General features: G+C 40.7%; 2 protein-coding genes across 3 annotated transcripts in view; one reads left to right on the top strand and one right to left on the bottom strand.

Annotated features, from left to right (window-relative positions):
- slc35f3b (solute carrier family 35 member F3b) overlaps nucleotides 1–16,336 on the top strand; it is a 51,230-nt gene extending 34,894 nt beyond the window's left edge. For both annotated transcript variants that reach the window (XM_035399670.1, XM_035399671.1), the window contains 6 exons: nucleotides 5,535–5,874; nucleotides 6,980–7,199; nucleotides 11,108–11,233; nucleotides 12,273–12,465; nucleotides 13,339–13,428; nucleotides 13,974–16,336. In XM_035399670.1, the coding sequence (XP_035255561.1) occupies nucleotides 5,535–5,874; nucleotides 6,980–7,199; nucleotides 11,108–11,233; nucleotides 12,273–12,465; nucleotides 13,339–13,428; nucleotides 13,974–14,215 (1,211 nt within the window). In that variant the 3' untranslated portion in view covers nucleotides 14,216–16,336. The remainder of the gene's footprint in view (nucleotides 1–5,534; nucleotides 5,875–6,979; nucleotides 7,200–11,107; nucleotides 11,234–12,272; nucleotides 12,466–13,338; nucleotides 13,429–13,973) is intronic.
- A 932-nt stretch (nucleotides 16,337–17,268) lies between these two features.
- LOC118218458 (octopamine receptor 1) lies at nucleotides 17,269–22,372 on the bottom strand. Its single transcript, XM_035401114.1, has 3 exons — nucleotides 21,027–22,372; nucleotides 20,104–20,264; nucleotides 17,269–19,579 (listed from the first exon to the last, which is right to left on the bottom strand). Exons 1-3 carry the CDS (start codon nucleotides 21,184–21,186, stop codon nucleotides 18,233–18,235), a joined length of 1,668 nt encoding a protein of 555 aa, XP_035257005.1. The 5' UTR covers nucleotides 21,187–22,372; the 3' UTR covers nucleotides 17,269–18,232.
- Between the last annotated feature and the right edge of the window lie 38 nt (nucleotides 22,373–22,410).

Below are 22,410 nucleotides of genomic sequence, written 5' to 3'. Positions count from 1 at the left end.
AATGTTTTTGAAGGCATTTATGATGAAAAATATATTTCACTGGAAAAACTGAAATACATAAGCCTATAGTCTTATGTCTAAAAAGTGAAAAACATGCATAAAATTTAAATGTATGTTTTTTGCCATCCGTCTGATGAGAAATGGCATTTACTGAACAACCAGCTTGGAATAAATGAATGAAAATGTTTTTGAAGGCATTTATGATGAAAAATATATTTCACTGGAAAAACTGAAATACATAAGCCTATAGTCTTATGTCTAAAAAGTGAAAAACATGCATAAAATTTAAATGTATGTTTTTTGCCATCCGTCTGATGAGAAATGGCATTTACTGAACAACCAGCTTGGAATAAATGAATGAAAATGTTTTTGAAGGCATTTATGATGAAAAATATATTTCACTGGAAAAATTGAAATACATAAGCCTATAGTCTTATGTCTAAAAAGTGAAAAACAAGCATAAAATTTAAATGTATGTTTTTTGCCATCCGTCTGATGAGAAATGGTATTTACTGAACAACCAGCTTGGAATAAATGAATGAAAATGTTTTTGAAGGCATTTATGATGAAAAATATATTTCACTGGAAAAACTGAAATACATAAGCCTTACATAAATACATAAATACATAAATACATAAAATAAATAAATAAATACATAATACATAAAACTGAAATACATAAGCCTTACATAAATACATAAGCCTGACATACATAAGTCTTATGTCTAAAAAGTGAAAAACATGCATAAAATTTAAATGTATGTTTTTTGCCATCCGTCTGATGAGAAATGGCATTTACTGAACAACCAGCTTGGAATAAATGAATGAAAATGTTTTTGAAGGCATTTATGATGAAAAATATATTTCACTGGAAAAACTGAAATACATAAGCCTATAGTTTTATGTCTAAAAAGTGAAAAACATGCATAAAATTTAAATGTATGTTTTTTGCCTACCGTCTGATGAGAAATGGTATTTACTGAACAACCAGCTTGGAATAAATGAATGAAAATGTTTTTGAAGGCATTTATGATGAAAAATATATTTCACTGGAAAAACTGAAATACATAAGCCTATAGTCTTATGTCTAAAAAGTGAAAAACATGCATAAAATTTAAATGTATGTTTTTTGCCTACCGTCTGATGAGAAATGGTATTTACTGAACAACCAGCTTGGAATAAATGAATGAAAATGTTTTTGAAGGCATTTATGATGAAAAATATATTTCACTGGAAAAACTGAAATACATAAGCCTATAGTCTTATGTCTAAAAAGTGAAAAACAAGCATAGAATTTAAATGTATGTTTTTTGCCATCCGTCTGATGAGAAATGGCATTTACTGAACAACCAGCTTGGAATAAATGAATGAAAATGTTTTTGAAAGCATTTATGATGAAAAATATATTTCACTGGAAAAACTGAAATACATAAGCCTATAGTCTTATGTCCGAAAAGTGAAAAACATGCATAAAATTTAAATGTATGTTTTTTGCCATCCGTCTGATGAGAAATGGCATTTACTGAACAACCAGCTTGGAATAAATGAATGAAAATGTTTTTGAAGGCATTTATGATGAAAAATATATTTCACTGGAAAAACTGAAATACATAAGCCTATAGTCTTATGTCTAAAAAGTGAAAAACATGCATAAAATTTAAATGTATGTTTTTTGCCATCCGTCTGATGAGAAATGGCATTTACTGAACAACCAGCTTGGAATAAATGAATGAAAATGTTTTTGAAGGCATTTATGACGAAAAATATATTTCACTGGAAAAATTGAAATACATAAGCCTATAGTCTTATGTCTAAAAAGTGAAAAACAAGCATAAAATTTAAATGTATGTTTTTTGCCATCCGTCTGATGAGAAATGGTATTTACTGAACAACCAGCTTGGAATAAATGAATGAAAATGTTTTTGAAGGCATTTATGATGAAAAATATATTTCACTGGAAAAACTGAAATACATAAGCCTTACATAAATACATAAATACATAAAATAAATAAATAAATACATAAATACATAATACATAAAACTGAAATACATAAGCCTTACATAAATACATAAGCCTGACATACATAAGTCTTATGTCCGAAAAGTGAAAAACATGCATAAAATTTAAATGTATGTTTTTTGCCATCCGTCTGATGAGAAATGGCATTTACTGAACAACCAGCTTGGAATAAATGAATGAAAATGTTTTTGAAGGCATTTATGATGAAAAATATATTTCACTGGAAAAACTGAAATACATAAGCCTATAGTCTTATGTCTAAAAAGTGAAAAACATGCATAAAATTTAAATGTATGTTTTTTGCCATCCGTCTGATGAGAAATGGCATTTACTGAACAACCAGCTTGGAATAAATGAATGAAAATGTTTTTGAAGGCATTTATGATGAAAAATATATTTCACTGGAAAAACTGAAATACATAAGCCTTACATAAATACATAAATACATAAATACATAAATACATAAAATAAATAAATAAATACATAAATACATAATACATAAAACTGAAATACATAAGCCTTACATAAATACATAAGCCTGACATACATAAGTCTTATGTCCGAAAAGTGAAAAACATGCATAAAATTTAAATGTATGTTTTTTGCCATCCGTCTGATGAGAAATGGCATTTACTGAACAACCAGCTTGGAATAAATGAATGAAAATGTTTTTGAAGGCATTTATGATGAAAAATATATTTCACTGGAAAAACTGAAATACATAAGCCTATAGTCTTATGTCTAAAAAGTGAAAAAAATGCATAAAATTTAAATATATGTTTTTTGCCATCCTTCTGATGAGAAATGGCATTTACTGAACAACCAGCTTGGAATAAATGAATGAAAATGTTTTTGAAGGCATTTATGATGAAAAATATATTTCACTGGAAAAACTGAAATACATAAGCCTATAGTCTTATGTCTAAAAAGTGAAGAACAAGCATAAAATTTAAATGTATGTTTTTTGCCATCCGTCTGATGAGAAATGGCATTTACTGAACAACCAGCTTGGAATAAATGAATGAAAATGTTTTTGAAGGCATTTATGATGAAAAATATATTTCACTGGAAAAACTGAAATACATAAGCCTATAGTCTTTTGTCCGAAAAGTGGAAAACATGCATAAAATGTAAATGTATGTTTTTTGCCATCCGTCTGATGAAAAATGGTATTTACTGAACAACCAGCTTGGAATAAATGAATGAAAATGTTTTTGAAGGCATTTATGATGAAAAATATATAGTTCACTGGAAAAACTGAAATACATAAGCCTATAGTCTTATGTCTAAAAAGTGAAAAACAAGCATAAAATTTAAATGTATGTTTTTTGCCTACCGTCTGATGAGAAATGGTATTTACTGAACAACCAGCTTGGAATACATGAATGAAAATGTTTTTGAAGGCATTTATGATGAAAAATATATTTCACTGGAAAAACTGAAATACATAAGCCTATAGTCTTATGTCAGAAAAGTGAAAAACATGCATACAATTTAAATGTATGTTTTTTGCCATCCGTCTGATGAGAAATGGCATTTACTGAACAACCAGCTTGGAATAAATTAATGAAAATGTTTTTGAAGGCATTTATGATGAAAAATATATTTCACTGGAAAAACTGAAATACATAAGCCTATAGTCTTATGTCTAAAAAGTGAAAAACATGCATAAAATTTAAATGTATGTTTTTTGCCATCCGTCTGATGAGAAATGGTATTTACTGAACAACCAGCTTGGAATAAATGAATGAAAATGTTTTTGAAGGCATTTATGATGAAAAATATATTTCACTGGAAAAACTGAAATACATAAGCCTTACATAAATACATAAATACATAAATACATAAAATAAATAAATAAATACATAAATACATAATACATAAAACTGAAATACATAAGCCTTACATAAATACATAAGCCTGACATACATAAGTCTTATGTCCGAAAAGTGAAAAACATGCATAAAATTTAAATGTATGTTTTTTGCCATCCGTCTGATGAGAAATGGCATTTACTGAACAACCAGCTTGGAATAAATGAATGAAAATGTTTTTGAAGGCATTTATGATGAAAAATATATTTCACTGGAAAAACTGAAATACATAAGCCTATAGTCTTATGTCTAAAAAGTGAAAAACATGCATAAAATTTAAATGTATGTTTTTTGCCATCCGTCTGATGAGAAATGGCATTTACTGAACAACCAGCTTGGAATAAATGAATGAAAATGTTTTTGAAGGCATTTATGATGAAAAATATATTTCACTGGAAAAACTGAAATACATAAGCCTTACATAAATACATAAATACATAAATACATAAATACATAAAATAAATAAATAAATACATAAATACATAATACATAAAACTGAAATACATAAGCCTTACATAAATACATAAGCCTGACATACATAAGTCTTATGTCCGAAAAGTGAAAAACATGCATAAAATTTAAATGTATGTTTTTTGCCATCCGTCTGATGAGAAATGGCATTTACTGAACAACCAGCTTGGAATAAATGAATGAAAATGTTTTTGAAGGCATTTATGATGAAAAATATATTTCACTGGAAAAACTGAAATACATAAGCCTATAGTCTTATGTCTAAAAAGTGAAAAAAATGCATAAAATTTAAATGTATGTTTTTTGCCATCCTTCTGATGAGAAATGGCATTTACTGAACAACCAGCTTGGAATAAATGAATGAAAATGTTTTTGAAGGCATTTATGATGAAAAATATATTTTACTGGAAAAACTGAAATACATAAGCCTATAGTCTTATGTCAGAAAAGTGAAAAACATGCATACAATTTAAATGTATGTTTTTTGCCATCCGTCTGATGAGAAATGGCATTTACTGAACAACCAGCTTGGAATAAATGAATGAAAATGTTTTTGAAGGCATTTATGATGAAAAATATATTTCACTGGAAAAACTGAAATACATAAGCCTATAGTCTTATGTCTAAAAAGTGAAAAACATGCATAAAATTTAAATGTATGTTTTTTGCCATTGGTTTGATGCAAACTCATGTTTACTGAACACCCAGGTTGGAATTAATGAATGCAAATGTTTTTGAAGACATTTATTATGAAAAATATATTTCACTGGAAAAACTGAAATACATAAGCCTTATGTCCAAAATGTGAAGACATGCTAAAAATTTTAATTTGTGCTTTTTACCATCTGTTGGAAGACAGATCATGTTTACTGAAAATCCAGAGTGGAATGAATCAATGAAATTGTTTTTAAAGACATTTGCACAAATCACAATATATAATACAAATTTTGCTGAAAAGAATGGAGAGAAAATATTTTTATTGATATGTTTCTTGATCAGTCTTGATACCCACTTAGAGAAACTGAGGTGGCTCTTCAGAATGTCTGTGTTCATGTGTATATGTGTTTGCATGTCCAAATGTGTATTGTGTGTGTGTGTGTATATATATATATATATATGCATGTGTGTTTATGTGTGTATTTAAAATCTCCCTGTATGTGTCATTTCAGGAGAGGACCGTCCCCGGGAGAATGTGGTGGGCACAGCAGATGGTGCAGCAGTGGGTGGGGCAGGGGCGGAGTCAGGGGGCGGGAAACGAAGACTACGTTGCTGCCTGAGAATCACAGCCGTCCAGGTGCGCAAGGCCCTGTGGGGCGTGGCCATGATCGTGTGCGTGTGCTCGTCCTGGGCGGGCTCCACCCAGCTGGCCAAGCTCACCTTCAAGAAGTACGACGCCCCCTTCACCCTCACCTGGTTCGCCACCTCGTGGAACTGTCTTTTCTTTCCCCTGTACTACGTGGGACACCTGTGCAAGAGCCCCGAGAGACAGACGCCCAGGCAGAGATTCCGGTAAGCGCTGCGTATCCTAGCCGTAGCTGCCCCGCGCTGCCGCTGCACGCCTCGCTCCCTGTGCCCTGCGGCAGGGGGAGGACCAGCGCATTAGCGCCTCACATATCCACAGGCCCTTTGTGCTCCCACTGCTCCCCGCTGCTGTATCCTCTCCCCTCAGGAGGGTGCGGATTTATCAAAGAGACACCCCTTGTGGCTGGCTAAACTTCCCCTTCATCACGCCTGAACTGCGTGGGCAGCGGCTGTGGGGATACACATCCAGGCGCTTTGGAGATTTGCTTCCAAACATCTTGCCCTGTGTTCGCCACTCCCGCTACCCTCCCTCCTCTGTGTATTTAACTTACATGGGGATTTAAGTTTGGGGTAGAGAGTGGAAGTTTCTCAGAGCTGGTTATGGTAGTGCTGGCCTGAGCTGAGATGCCAGGGCGAAACAGGAGACTCTGAGGACTTCGGATTTAAAGGGTCCCGAAGGTCCGTCAGAGGACAGCATGAGAGAGCTGGACTTGGACCGGCCAACCGTCTGGATTACCCATGCTGCACCACTGCACATTGCGGCCGTTTTTCCTCATCGATTCAGGAATAGGGCCAGGTTCAGTAATGAAATGAAGAGAAGCACTGACCTCATATTCATTGAGTTACTGGTGTGAAGCCACTTGTACTGTAAGAGATTGGCTCTTTGGACTCTACCAGAACAATATTTGGACATTTGAGAGTGCTCACTCTGCACTTTACCTAATGAAGGCTGAGTTCTCTGTAGCTGCGCTATAGCTAATGTGTTAGTGTCTACAACTGATGAAGTTTCATATCTGGCATAACCTTCATATCTCATGAACAGAGTCCAAATCTGAACAAGGCTTCATGTGGTCTAGTCCTTAAGTGTGCATATGTGTATGTGCATAGGAGCCCATGAATTAAGGATGTGGTTTGTATCTTAACAACATGATTATTTGTCTGTTTTGTGTGTGTGTTGGGTGGGGGTGTTTATACCTTCGTGATTCCACTATATGATGAATTATATTAATTAAAGCATTTAATGTGCATGCTTTAACACTGCATTTCTGGCTCTGCATTTATTAAGCGGTGTATAATGTGTGTTCTGTTGAAGGGAGTGCTGCAGGTTCTTTGGGGACGACGGCCTGACGCCGAAGGTGTTCCTCAAAAAGGTGGCGCCGTTCGGCGTACTGTGGACGCTGACCAACTACCTGTACCTGCAGGCCCTGCGTAAGATCAACAGCACAGACGTGTCGGTGCTCTTCTGCTGCAACAAGGCCTTCGTCTTCCTGCTGTCCTGGATCGTGCTCCGGGACCGCTTCATGGGGGTCAGGGTGAGCGTGTCACACGGAAAGCAGGTGGAGGGCGAAATGATTTGTGCTTTGCTAAACCAGCCGATTTTGGCATTTGAGTGTATTTGCGTGACATTGTGCGTATTTTTTGTGCTGTTTGTGTACTGTTGCCCCATCACGCCTCTGAGGAGTGATGACTTCTAAGAGTTGGCCACTTTGATGTGGCTCTTTTTAAATTGGCTGTCACACCTACAACCTACAACATTAAGCAACATAAGGTGAGATGGCTGCACATCTAACAGTAGCCGGTGTTTTTTTTTCCTTTTGTGGCCGGGGAGCATCCATGGGTTCGGACAATCAGGGCCACAGGATGAGGAGGAGGGAGACTTCCACAAATCGCTGAGCTTGAGTTTATTGACCGAGCCTGGAGTTCAGCTGTGCTGTCCCCTCTGCGCTTGAGAGGGTCTCCTGTTTTAGATGAATGGCTTTCATAGAGCTGGAGGGCTTCTTTCTGTGGTGGGGGGAAAAAAAACCCATAAGAAACTCCATTAGCTGGATTAATGGCTTCAGCCATAGACTAATGAAAACAGTTTCATTAAGGAGGAGTGTCATTAGAAAGGCAGAAGCAAACTGGGGATACTGGGTGGGAGAAGCCCTCAGTCACACAGGACGTTTTAACACATAAAGGACAAGCGTACTGTGAAATGGTTGCTCAGACTCTGATATACTGTATGCGTCCTTGCAGGAAAGGGTAGTTTAACTATGCAAGATGCACGTGTTGTGATCTGTGGTAAAATGGGAGAAAAAAGCATGAGGTCCTGTTTGATCTGTAGGAAATTCTTGTACCAAAGAGGGGCTTGGTTCAGTATATCTGTGTTCCAGCATTATATAAGCAGCCTGTTAACGCGGTTTCCCACAGAGGACTTGATAGTCACCCAACACAGCCTTTAATGTTTTATTCAAACTGAATTTCCTATAATGGCTGACTGGCGGTTTGGCAGTGATGCATTGCTGCTGTTCAGGGCAGGTGTGTTTCTGGGGCTTGCTATTGATTTTTGGTAATGCACTACTACACAGTAAGGGGATCTTATTAGATCCAGGACAGAGAGGGAGGAAGATTGAGATCAACATTAGGCATGCAAAATGCAGTGCTGCAATCCACATTTGGTGAGATTTCAATAAGGTCAAACAGTGCTGAACGCTGCAACTTTACAATGTCACCTGTCATATGACCATGAGGGTGAGGAAGTAAATGTGGTAATGACAAGCCATTTGGGACCGGCAGTACCGCATCTGTAATCTGGAGGCCACAGTCTGCCGCATGTTGTTGCATGGGGGAACATGACTGGGAGCAGATGACGGTCAGATGTTCCGGTCTCAGGCTGTGCTCACACTGACCTGCCGGTGAGCCCCTGCCCCGTGCAGCGCTCCACAGCAGGGCCTGTATTTAAAGCCCCTTCGGTCTGCGGGCTCTGTCATTGGCCGTCATTAATGATTGATGTCCGCCGGGGGGCCCGTGCTCGCAGCGAACGGAATCCCGCGCAGGAGATCTGAGGAGGAAGGAGAGGTGGGGAGTGGAGGAGAGGAGAGGAGAGATGAGAGGAAGGGGGTGCAGAGGACAGTTGGGGAGAGAGGAGTGGGGTGGGGGGAGGCAGTAGGATTAACAGTTCTGCTGACATGCAAGATATTCAGAGCTGACATCTCCCTTCACACCTGCTGTCTAACTCCACTCTGGGATTGCTAGGTCCCTTTCATCTCTGTGGTTATTACTCTGAAGACTCCCTCCCTGTCTTCCTTTGTCTTCCTTTCTCTTGTTCTTCTCTCTCTGTCTCTTTCTTCTCCCTTCATTCCTTTTCTCTGTGATTAAAACTTGACTAATTTACTCATCCACCCCCTCTGGCCCATTTCTCTCTCTCGCTCTCGCTCTCACTCTTCCTCGCCCTGCCCTGCTGTCTGTAACAATGCAGGGGAACTGGGATATAAATTTAGATATAGTTTTAGATGGAGTTAAACCATCCCTCCAAACTATTAATGTGCCCTTTTGCCATATGGTAGAAAAGCCCTGTTAATGTTGTGACTCCTGTGCTTGGAAGACCTGTAGAAGGAGTGTGGGAGGGGTATGGGAGGGTATGAGAGGGGTATGGGGGGGTGATAGGAGGGTTCAATCAAACCAGGCCCAAGCTCACTGCGGTTCATTGAGTTCCAAGCTTAAATAAATGACAAGGAAATGAAGCAAAATAACTTGAAACATCAAATGTTTACTTGTTTTTTACTGTTGTAAATGAGAAAGCCGTTGTTTGTCCTTTTGTGGAGGCCCTGCATAATAAGAGTGCTATATTCAAACTCCAGAGATTTCCCAACAGTACTTTAATGTCTATCATAACCATCATCATCGATTGCAATTATACTGTATTGTTTCTTCCTTTTGCGGAAGAACTGATTGTGATATGTTGAGACAGAAAATTACTTCGTTTCTAAGCAATAACAGTAGTCTCAAGGTCACCATCTTGTGGTGGCATCATGAAAGTGCGAGAGAAGATCGGCTTCGCGCTGCTCTCCCTCCCTTCTGACCTTGAGATACTGTTGGCAGGACAGCATGAAACGAAATACATGGGAATCATTGATTGGTCTGGAAAGCACCGGGCCTCTCGAAAATGAGAGGCACACCGTTGACTGACGCAGCGGGGCGGAGATTGCTCAGGGTTCCTCCGGGGTCTTGGCAGAGAAACACACAAAGGCCCATTCGTCTTCCTGACACCTCTGTAAAGCACTGCTAATCCACTCAGGCGCTGCTACCATCTTCCTGTCCATCATCTGGACATGTGCACACCCCGACCGATGCCCTTCCCCCTCACTCAGACCTGCCCTCGCAAAAGGGGAGGGCACCTGTTGGCCCCCCTGGCAGTCAGATGAGTGTGGGCCCTGTATTAGAAACGGTCCAGGCACCAAGCTTAAAGAGGAGATATGAGAAACACACTGTGCACTGAGAACAGTTATCATGAAGCTGTGGATGATATCAGAACTGTATAGAGTGTGGGTGTGTGTGTGTGTGTGAGAGAGAGAGAGACGGAGAGAGAGTGTGTGTGCGTGTTTGTCTGTGTCTGCGTGTGAGAGAGAAAGAGAGACTAGAGGGTAAGAAAAGTCAAAGGAAAAAGATAAAAAATAAGAGTGAGTAAGAGAGTGCGTAAAGATGCATGAAGAAGGTGGCTCATGCTCCCAGCCATCAGTAGGATTGTGCTTTCAGCAGCACGTGACGATTGATGGGGAGGCAATGAGCACCATGGCAATTACTGGTTCCTAGGCTACTGCTCTTCCCTGATTCCTACTTCATTTAAGCACACGCTGAGCTTCCATCTTCATCTGGATACTTCTGAACTGAGCACTCACATGTTAACTGTGGACTTTCCTTCTAGATTTGAAGTAATAAATGAGTTTAATGATAAAATAGCTCAAAATAATTATTCACCATTATTCAGTATAATTCACCCTCATTCACCTTCAAGTATTCATATTGAACCCTATTTTTGAAGTTCAGTGTCTACAGGATTTAAATCCACGTAGATAACCTTACTCAAAATATCATTCACCTTTTTATAGGTTCTCAATAGTATTTTTGATTATTTCTATTAATACTATCGAGAACCTATAAAAAGGTGAATGATATTTTGAGTAAGGTTATCTACATGGATTTAAATCCTGTAGACACTGAAGCCAACTTCAAAAATAGGGTTCAATATGAATGCTTGAAGGAGTATGAAGGTGGATAATACTGAATACAAATGCTGTGGCCATTTAGGGCCAAGGTTGAGTATCCCTGCAGGCACTGCAGCCTTCTAGAACCTAGGGTGGATTCGCCTTGCCAGTATTGCAGCTCTGCAGGGGGATTGGAATTGGGTTACGTGTATGTGATAGAAATTACATGTGAGCAACATCTGTTGTTCCTCACACAGATTGTGGCAGCCATCTTGGCCATCGCTGGCATCGTGATGATGACGTACGCCGACGGGTTCCACAGCCATTCTGTCATTGGCATCACGCTGGTGGTGGCTTCTGCATCCACATCAGCACTGTACAAGGTGAGGGAGACTCTCCACAGCAACAGCATCACATACCAAGCACTGCACCTAGCACTGTAGCATTTAAAAATGGCTAATACATTTATTTCTCAATCATTTGCTGGAGTGCTTCACCAAAAGCAATGCCAAACTAAAACCAAGTAACATCAGGTTAAATAGGTTAATAACCCTCAAACAATATACAGTATTTACATCATCCTTTGCTTCAATTTTTTAATTTTTTAAATAGCTCTTGATACCGCCTTCCTTAGTCTCTCTCTACATCCATTCATACTGGTCCACCTTTATTCAGTGCTGTTGTCTTAACTACTGTAGTACAGAAGCATTTCAAAGCGCTTGAACGTGGCAGTTCATTTGACTTTCTGAATAACGTTTATAGCAGTGGTTCCCAAACCTCTCCTGGGGTACCCCCAGCTGGATCCAGGTATTTGATGTGTTCCACCCGGAGCACACCTGACACAACTGATCAAGGGCTTGATTAGTTGCATCAGGGGGGGCTTGAGCAAGAGTACATCAAACACTTGGATCTGGCAGGGGGTACACCCCAGGAGAGGTTTGGGAACCACTGCTATAGACATTATTCAAAAAGTCAAATGAACTGCCACGTTCAAGCACTTTTAAATACTTCTGGGGAATCTGGGAATCACTGAACTATAGTATTGAGCAGATGCAGTGTATTCTAGCCTGGGTGTTGCTTAATGTCTTTTGTGATAAGCAGGGAGCAAGGCCTGGTGTCAGACAGATAATACAGACTTGGCACCTCACTGTCATTCTGCCATTCAGTCTGGTCCTCAGGGATGAATGTTGAATAGTTGGACAATTGGCTGACAATCCTTTTACTCTTGTAAATTGATCGGAGGATGCGTTCTCTGAACTGCTCCTCTTGAAAACCGCCTGGACGATGGGCTTACTGGATTGTTCACCTCGAAAAAAAAAAACAATTTGGATGGTGGGCTGACAGATTAACTACTCTTCAGAACTGATTGAATGATGGGCTGGGACTGAACTGCTGCTCTTCTAAACTGATTCCCCCTCGCAGGTCCTTTTCAAGCTGGTCCTAGGCAGTGCCAAATTTGGCGAGGCAGCACTGTTCTTGACTCTCATTGGGGGTGCTAATTTCGTCTTCATCAGCTTTGTGCCAGTTATCCTCTACTTTACACGCGTGGAGTACTTTGATTCGCCAGAAAACATCCCCTGGGGATGCCTGTGCGGTGTGGCCGTGCTCCTATTGGGTGAGTAAAGAGGCGGGGCCAAAATAACCCAATATTCAAGTGCCGCTGACATATACCTAGGGTCGCTGTATGAAAACATTGTCAGTCTTCCAATAATAAGTACTCTGTCCCATAGTTATCACTAAACTTGTGAATCTAATGTATAGGAGATTAGTGCCTTTGGGAGTAGTGGATGACTATTTTTAAACGAGCTCCAGGAAAATGAGATGTTTAATTAGATGTACAAAGCGTCTCATGTGTCCCGAGTCAGTGGCCCTGACACAGCTTGTACTGCTTTAGAAACACTTGGCACGTACAGCTGAAAGCTTTCCCACAGCATTGTTTTCTCACAGGTCACGCTAAATGCATTTTAATGAAGACCTAAGCATAATTCATGTGACACTGATACAAACAAGCGCTGCAATATTTTATCATAATTTAAAAGCAACACCAATAGATAATGCGTGACGTGTCTAATAAAACTTAACATGTTGCTAAGGATGATATTTGTTGACTGGTAACAGTACATACAAATGCAGGTGTTCATGCTATTATTGTAAAAGTAACAGTCATTTTAACCTCTTGATTGTAATTTTTTATTTTGTATTTGTATGTACCGTTTATTACTATACCTGTACTTGTTTCACGTATATTTTATATAATTAATATCTGGTCAACTGTATTACCTGTTGCAGCCTGTTTAGTACTCACACCTCTTGTCCTGGTCATTGTCAAATAATTGAAAAATAATAGGCAGGTAAACATAAAAAGAATCTTGAAGAAGATTCACCCAGGTATTTGGGAGTTAGCCATTTTTTCCCACAAGTGTTCTTCTGAAATGTTTTTAAATTTAAATTTTCTTAAAATGTTTTTGTTTTTTTCTCCGCTCACCAGCGTTCAACATTCTGGTAAACTTCGGAATCGCAATAACCTACCCCACCTTGATTTCCCTGGGCATTGTCCTCAGCGTCCCTGTTAATGCCAGTAAGCTATCCTCTCTTTCTCAGAACCTTTCACCGATCTCTGAAATAGACAAGGGCAATGAAGTGCATTCTGGGATGCGCTTCTGATTTTTGTTAAGAATGCGCTGCCAATATCACGAAAATGTGTTGGTTTCAGTTCATGAATGTCATGGGTTTATTTGAACTGTCCCATGATGTAAATTAACAATGCAGCTTGTTACATTGTGGTATAGTTCAAATAAACCACGTTGTCCATTGTGTTGATTAGGCAAACCAATTTCAAATGAATATCTACAAGTATAGCCCTGTACTTTCGTGTGCAAAACAGCCACCAAGGCAAATGTTGTTTTGTCTGACAAAGGGACTTAATTTGACAGATTTCTTTTTTGATCAAACACTAAATATCTTGTCTGTTAATGCAACAAGGGTGCACATTTACCCAGACCATTGATAGGGAAAAAAAGCAAAGCATCAAGTTAGCTGCGGTCTTATATTGTGAAGTGGCATACATCCAAACTATTTGGAAAGGAGATGTGCTGAGTTTGAGACGTGGGTGTTCTCTTGCAGTGGTGGATCTGTATACCTGTGAGATCGATTTTAACACGGTTCGCCTCATCGCCGTCTTCATAATCTGCCTGGGCTTCCTGATGCTTCTGCTTCCGGAGGACTGGGACCAGGGCCTGATCCAGCTGGCCACCAAGCTGCGCAAGAGGGAGCAACCAGCAGAGAGCGCCGGAGAGGCGGGGACCAGCTCGGGGCTCAATTGGAGCCGGAGAACCCGGACCTCCATGTCCACGTTTGCCCACTGACTCCCCCCTCCCCCTATTCTACTCCCAGCCCACTCCCTGCCCCCCCCGGCCAAATTCTGAGCCACACCTAAACACCTCCACCGCCACCACGCCCCAGCCAGATCTGCCTCTTTTGCATTGCTCCTGTCCTACAAGAACATGATAGCATTCATTCATTTGCTCATTTCAATGTCACTCACTGAGCCAGTCAAACAACCAGCCAATCAGTCCGTTAAACAATCTGATAAAGACTAGAACTATTTATTTCTCTACCAAAATGAAGCAAAAAAGCACAGCTATCATCCTAAAATCATTGCAACCGTTTTTATTTCCTCTTTTACATTTTGTACACAGCAGATCTATCTCATGTCCCTTAGAGGCCTGCTGTTTTATTGTCAATGAGCTTTCATTTACTGATTTTGTTTTCAAACCACCTTCCAAAGTCTTCTATTCACGATGCCTTCCTGCAAGTTATTTCATTTCCTTATTATTTCTGAAGACTGCACTCTGCACTTGAACCAGGAATCACTGCTCGCATTACATTACAAAGAGGGATTCAAGGCTTCTGCAACAAGTGGAGATTTTAAAAGAGAAAAGGTTTGTTGGGCCTGTAGAGAATGTACCTGCCAGATCCAAAGAAGATTACCTATGTCTGAGAATTATTTATCCCCATTAATGTAATTTGGTCATCAAAGAATATATATATAATAGCAAGTAAAAGCCTTCAATGCACTGGTCCACATGGTACATGCCATCCCAGGCCCAGTGAAGCACTGAAACTGGTACAAACTGAGGGCCAATGTCTGATGAGGATCACTGAGTGGCAGCTCACCTTCTTCTGGGAAATCGGGCCGCCCGTTGCCGTGGAGATTTACCCTGCTGAGACATTTTCACAGCAGGCCGAGCAGTCGCACCGATGATTCCTCCGAGGGGGTGCCAGGTCCACGCCAATTTCGTGCCATCTCAAGGAAATCAGAATCCATCAAAGATGGATGCCTTGGCTCAAAATTCTCCCTGGGCGGAACTCAATAGATTTCAGTCCTTCTTCGTATCCTTCCAGATTTGGAGTTCGACCGCCCCTTTGGGTAGCTCTGCGCAGATGCTGATGAGGGCGTATGGTCGAATCGCATTCGATAACCAGTTTGCGAGGACAACAAATTTGATACAGTAATAAAAGATGATCAGAACCAAGATAAATCTCCCTCTAACATGAAGCGGTGACACGACTGAGGAGAATCACTGTGGCCACTTTCGTTTTTTTTTTCTTTCATATTGTTGCAAACTTTGAACAGGTTTCACAGAACATAGCTGTCCATGACCATCTGACCCCGGGACAGCGCTCCACCGGGAAACAGAATCTGTTCACCTCTCTGTGAGACTAGGGATAATAATATCCGTGCTCCACCCCCTCCTGCATTGGACAGCGATGTTGGGGGGCCACTTATTTATACAAGCAAAACTAATATAATGAAAATGCCCCCATCGTAGAGCCTGAACAGTTTTATCACTGTGATGACACTGCACTGGTCACTGATGTAGCACTGTGCAATAGTAAGGGTGGTGCCGGTAGACTCCCAAAGAATTTCAGGGGTGGGGAGGCAGGGGGGGGGCATATCCTACTGTCTACAGGGTGGAGTTTGTCTCACGGTGCCTGTGCTTCTTAAAGCAGAAGAGGAAGCCAGGCTGCGTCCGCCATTTTGTGAATGTATGACCGTTGCCACATACTTTTCGCTTTCTGTCTGTGGATGAAACACGATGCCACAGCTTTAGATCACTGCACTTCTCCAGGCCTCACTTCAAAAGTTTTTTTTGATATACAATTGATAATTTTTTGCTGGTTTTTAATGGACAGGTAGTGGAGTTGAAGGACAGAGCATGTGAAAATGACCGGACAAAACTGAGCAATTCATTTTTTGCTGCCTTTCCTTTTTGCTTTTGCAATAGAATACACCAACGCTGTTTCTCATTGTCATTTTTTACAATGGCAATAAAATATTGAATTGTATTCCTCTGGAATTATTGCTAGAAGTAACTGTAAACCTTTGTAAGGAATGATGATTTTTACACTGAAATGTAACATGAAGGTTATCACGATTGAAGAAATGTATGTACTGTGTGAATAAATGATTCAAGTTCATTATATCTGCTGTTTGTTGAATTAGAACAGTATATTACATTATTGTGTTTGGAATTCAGAGGGTTTATTTTTATTTGAATGTATTCATAAAAGTAAAGCAAATCAAATAAATCAAGGATCATTTTGAAGATACATGGATTAAAGAGATAGTGGACTACAACTAAAAAGATGAACATTAAACCCATCCAGTGAATAACTGCCAAAAAAAACCCAATAATACACTGAAGAGATTTTCATTTTAAATGAGTACAGTATGCGTACAGTATTACTGTTATTACTGTAAATGAGTACAGTAATAAGGATTAATGTGTGAGCACTGAACATCATTAAAGACCAGTTTACAAACATCTGTAGGTAATTATGCTTCTGTTCCGTCAGGAATTTTAAAAAGCTGATGTATATATTTATTCCTATATATAAACAGGTCCAATGCTTCGTAATGGTTTTTCATATAGTACAGAAATATACTAAATTGTGTGCTCGGGATTATTTGTCATTCCACAGGGAGGAATTATGCTATCTTGTTTGATATGTGAAACATTTGAACCTTTTTTTAAAAGAAGAAATATAAAGCATAGGTCTGTCTTCTGCAAAAGGTTATAATGCTTGACAGCAGTGGTGCAACAGAGGTGTGGTAAATAAATGAGGAGAGACAATGCAATTGAATAAAGGCAGTTTGTGGCTATTGAAAACGCTGAGAGCAGTTCACACAGAGGCCACGTAAGGACAAACAGCCAGCAGAGAAACAGTGACTGACACAGCCCTGATCTCAGTGCTATATAAATATCAGAGACCCTTAAACATTTTGTAGAGATTTGTAATTAATTAATGTTCAGCCAATATTTATGTCATAAATTGTTTTAAATTATTTATTATTAAAAATGTCACAAATTCTTAATTATTATTAGCTTTATACTTAAATTATTTGTTTTCCAATGCAGTGCCTTCCTTAAAGGGTTTGGTTGATTGGCCAGGCTGAGTGGGGGTGTGTGGGCACAAAGTTGGGTACAAAATACTGTGGATAAGGAGGTATAATATCATCAAACTGCTAGAAAATGGTCACATTTTTTTAAAAGGTCATCATTAAATAGCCTCTAAGCGTTTAAGTGATTCTTAATTTTGAGAGGGTAGCACAAATAATCCTCTTCCAAAGAAATATGTGCGTTAATGACATTGAAGTTCAAAAAAAATAACAAGCTGAACCAGTTTTTACCCTACTGTCGCTTTCTGCCGTAAGTTTCTCCCGCTCGCATTTGTAGGCCCATCCAAATGCTGCAACGTCCTCCGTCAGTCACGGAGAGCAGCGCACTGACAGGCGCGTCCTCATCTCCAGTGCGCGCTCTTCGCAGCGTTTTACAGCTGAGCCGCACAGTCGTAGCACCAAAGGAGCGAACTTCACTCTGCAGCTGACGCAGCATCAAAAAGACGAGCCGTTCCTATGCGTGATGAAGCAAGAGAAATTGAAAAGGAACCCCCAACCTCCCTGGATGATGACTCATCACCCACCAGGTCCCGCAGTCATAGCAGGACAAGGATTTTGATTCCAGACCACGAGTACATCACTGGACAAAAAGATTAATGCTTTAGCTATAAGAAGAATGCACCACAACAGGAGTATAAAGATGTATAAAAAAAAGATGCATTATCATTATTGCTTATCTGATTGTAGTTGCAGATCATAAATATAATAATCAACTTTATCATAAAATATGACATGATACAATGGTTGACTTGAAAGTCCACTAGAATAGTACCTAGTATGATGTATAAAGAGAAGGTTGAATTACAAAACATATAAAAAATACCTTAAACAGAACAGGCAATAATAATAATAATAATAATAATAATAATAATAATAATAATAATAATATCCCAGTCTTGTGTCCATGTCCCACATGGTTTCAGTCCGCAGCATGTTCCACCTTGACGGTAATCTGGCCAAAAAAGAAAGTTGCTTGCCTGTCCTTGGTAGCTGCTGAGAAAGGGAGTCTATCCCCCTCTTGGGGCTTGGAGGGGACCTGCAGCCTGTCCACATGCCTCTCCCTGCCCCCATTTTGCCATACAGAGGAAGAGGAGGAGGAGGAGGAACTGCCAGGAAGGAAGATTCCGCTCAGAGGCTCCTTGCACACTTCGGTGCAGTTTGAGTCCACAGAGAAGACAGAGGAGCGGTTGGTCCTTTCTGAGGGGGCGTTGTTGGAGCTAAACTGGGGGAGGTGATTGGTTGCCGTGACGGTGCAAGGCTCGTGGTTTCCGTGCTCCCCCTCGTCCGCCCCATCTCCTCCTCTCCCGATGGCAGTTCTCAGCCAGGACCGCAGCTTGCGCCTCAAGCTCTTGAGCGCCCCCTGGAAGCGCTTGCTGAGCAGCGCGTAGAGCAGCGGGTTGATGTCGGAGTTGAGCAGAAGGAGCCAGTAGGCGAAGGTGACGACGTCGGGCGGGATCACGCTGGACGGGCGGGACAGGGCCGTCTCCACGGCCTGCACCAGCATCACGCCCACGAACGGCGTCCAGCACAGGAAGAAGGCGGCGATGACCACGAGCAGCCGCACCACGCCATGGTGCTGCTGGGAGCCCTGCTGATGGTGATTGTGCTGAGGGCCGCTGGCCTGCAGCTGCGTGAGAAGCGAGCGCAGTCGCCCGCCGCCGGTGTTGAGCGTGCCCGTCACGCTGCAGGACTGGTCAGGGAGGACAGCACCGGGGTGGCTCCTGTCCAGGTGGGCTTCCGGAACAATCCTCCCGCTCAGGTAGTAGACCAGCCGGGAGGAGGTGGGCATGTCCCAGAAAGGGTGAGGCTGGAGGTGGGCGGGGGTAGGGCCGGGCGCGCCGGAGCCAGCCGGCAGCCCCCTGCTGCGCTGCAGGTGGTCCTCCAGGTCGTGGATCCTCCGGGCGTGACCCCGGGCGACCTTCACGATCCGCACGTAGCAGAAGAGTATGACCGCCGCGGGCAGCAGGAAGCACAGGACGGACATGAACACAGTGTAGCTGGGACTGCTGGACCATTTGAAGGTGCAGATGTACATGGGGCCCACGTAGTCCATCTCACTCCAGCCCAGGAGAGGGGGGCAGCTGGTCACCATGGCCTGGAGCCAGATCCACAGCACCGCCGCGCCCTTGCGGCAGAGCGTGCACTGCGAGCTGTACCGCAGGCAGTCGATGATGGAGCGGTAGCGGTCCAGGGCGATGGCGGCCAGCGTCAGCACCGAGGCCGTGCAGTACACCGAGGAGGTATAGCCGACGTACAGACACAGGTCCTGCAGGGAGACGACGGAAAAGGCGAGGTCGAATAATAAAAATACACAAACGCCCTGCATTACTCCAATAACGAGCTCAACAAAGGAAGGGATTCAGGATCATTCTGGCTGCAGAAAAAAAAAACATCCACGTTGTGATGCTGTGCAACAGAAAGCTCCTATCAATCACAGTCTGACAACAAGAGCCCAGCCCTTTCTCCTGGTGACTGTCTTTACCAGCCGAGCAGCCTGAGAGCCACTGTCCACTTCAAGACCAAATGAAAATGCACATAACAACATATAACAAGGTTTCAGAAAGCTGTATAAACGCATATTCTGTAAAAAAAAATTAACATTGTGTATGTAGCTCAGGATAAAAGCGTCAGCCAACACTGTAATGCTACATGTTACATGAAATGTAGCCTTCAATGTTTAGCCGAATCCTCTAATGGAAGCAGAACGTTATGAATTAAGGAGCAAGAAATAACATATGAATTGTTCAAAATGAATGTCACGCATTATAATAACGATTACATGATACCGACCTCACAGCTGACCCAGGCGTCATTCATGACTGATACAGCCACAAAGGGCATGACCCCAATGCCCACGAGCAAGTCGCTGATGGCCAGATTGATGATGAGGACTGACGTCACTGAATGAAATGTCTTCGTTGCCGCCACTATCAGGATCACCAGAATGTTACCTGGGGGGCACACGCATTCATTAAAAGCATCAGTTAAAGTGTTTAGATCAATATCATCAAAAACAGAGATTTAAAAATACCCACAGCATACGTCAGACTCCAATGTAAATACTATATACATTTTACAAACCCATTTCATACTCAAAGATGTCTAAATTAAATATACAATTATATAAATGCATCTGCAATGTAGTTATTTGTAATGTTTCACATTAAGTAGCAGGTTTATAAAGATCATTTTCATCATTACTTGCTGTGATTTTTCAGTAAGATGTGACCTACATATCTGTAGAGCCTGTAACTGTAGATTAATGTGAAGGGACTGTTATGGAATTAAAAAAATACATTATTTAATAGTTTGTAAACATATACCGGGAAAGCTGCAAAAGCTGTACGTTTGTACAATAAATTTAAACTGTTAGAAACTTCAATTTCAAATATAAAATAATTCCAAACAACAAATCTGAAAATTAGGTACAGCCCTAAAAGGTACAAGTACACAACAACATATTTCCTGTTCTGCAACTATGAGATCTATAATTATCAAATAATAAATTATTATAGATTATCACAAATTATTAATTATTTGTTTTATTATAATAAAAATACGAACATGATATAACAATAAAAGTGTTTGCTATACCAAAATTAAAAAAAAAAAATTATTTTACTTTAAAATCACAGAGCCATCTATGCAGTATCAACATTCACTGAACAGGTTGCAGTAGCAAACTTCAACTTTTCACGTGCAAACCGACACACCTGTCACCGCGCCCAAACACATCAGCACGATCAATACTTCCAAGAACAGCTTGGTTCGAGGTAAGACATGTAACATTTTCACCGTGGAGTTGGCTGCAGCCAGTCGCAGTTCAGCAATAAGAGAGTCACTAGAGTCCGACCGTCCATTGAGCTGATCCATCGAAGCTGAAAATAACTGCAAATTTCCCACGGTCGTAGCGATGACACCCCAAACCTGGACGGTCCTGGTCCAGAATTCGGACAGCTGGACTTAAACTTGCTTTACACTTGTCCTCCCCCTTGTTCCTTCCGTTGGCTCGTCTTCGGTTATGCCACCTGCCCGTCGCTACTCTCCCGGCAAAGCGGGGTGTGGCGTGGCGCACGCACTGTGCCAGTGCATCACCGCGTTTGCACTGCCCGGCGTTTTGGCTGGACGGAAAATCAAACACTCCTTTTCATATTTTTTTTTTCCTGGAAAAAAAACCCTTTAGCAAATACCCGCAGCAAAATAATACATTTAACGACTTTGATCCTCAGTCCCCTCTGCAGCACCGAGACTGATAATGAAAGCGATAAAGTACACATTGCATATTTAAACAGTGATGAAATTCCCATTTGTTTATTAAAATGGTCGACCGCAGAAATATGTTCCTCACGCACAGCAAATGTAGTTATTAGTTGCCTTATATTTTAAGTAGTCCTTGCTTAAATATGGCTGTTACCAATTGCACAGCTTGTCCAAAGTGCGCAAAACCTGTTATTTCAGTACATAGATCAATCCCTAACGTCAATGTGGTTTTAATTCTACAGCAGCTTGTGTCGTAGCAAATGTATTATTGTATGCATTTATGATTATCTCGATAATGTATGTAAAAATAGAAATGTTCAGTGACAGTGCTTCGAAAAGCCAATATTTTAATAATTTGTGTGAGAAACGTATTTAATTAAAAAGTTAATGTTTATATCATTTTTTCATTAAAAACTTATTTTATGTATTAACAAGATAACGATCACAATTATACAGCGCACGTTCGTCTTTTCGCCCTTCGCGTGCAGAACAAAAAAAAAAAAAAAAAGAATTTAAGGAAAACCATCATCGTAAATGAGGACGATTTTCTGCGACTCGAAAGTGGCAATTACTGCAGCAATTTCTCCCTGCAGTCCCTCTGTTCTCTCTCCTCCTTCCTTTGTTCAAAGGGCCCAGAACATAAACTGTGTAATAACCTTCTTGCAGGATTTAAGACTGCGGAAAATCTTTGCAATCAACAGAAAAGTTGCTCCCTGTGGTTTTCCAGCATTTTTTCTCTCTTTGTCATGCTCTTATCTCTGCGACACTCACTGCAGCACGTGCACACACACACACACACACACACACACACACACACCTGTAAGTACAACAGAAATC

Source organism: Anguilla anguilla, chromosome 18 (assembly GCF_013347855.1).
Source record: "Anguilla anguilla isolate fAngAng1 chromosome 18, fAngAng1.pri, whole genome shotgun sequence".
NCBI classification, from domain to species: Eukaryota; Metazoa; Chordata; class Actinopteri; order Anguilliformes; family Anguillidae; genus Anguilla; species Anguilla anguilla.
This window is presented reverse-complemented; position numbering and strand designations above follow the sequence as displayed.

Excerpts from the sequence above, each read along its gene's own strand:
- LOC118218458 (XM_035401114.1), bottom strand. The coding sequence starts at position 21,186 with ATGGATCAGCTCAATGGACGGTCGGACTCTAGTGACTCTCTTATTGCT. Across the intron at positions 20,265-21,026 it reads GTGTTTGGGCGCGGTGACAG|GTAACATTCTGGTGATCCTG; the intron begins GTGTGTCGGTTT and ends TGTGCCCCCCAG. Across the intron at positions 19,580-20,103 it reads ACGCCTGGGTCAGCTGTGAG|GACCTGTGTCTGTACGTCGG; the intron begins GTCGGTATCATG and ends GTCTCCCTGCAG.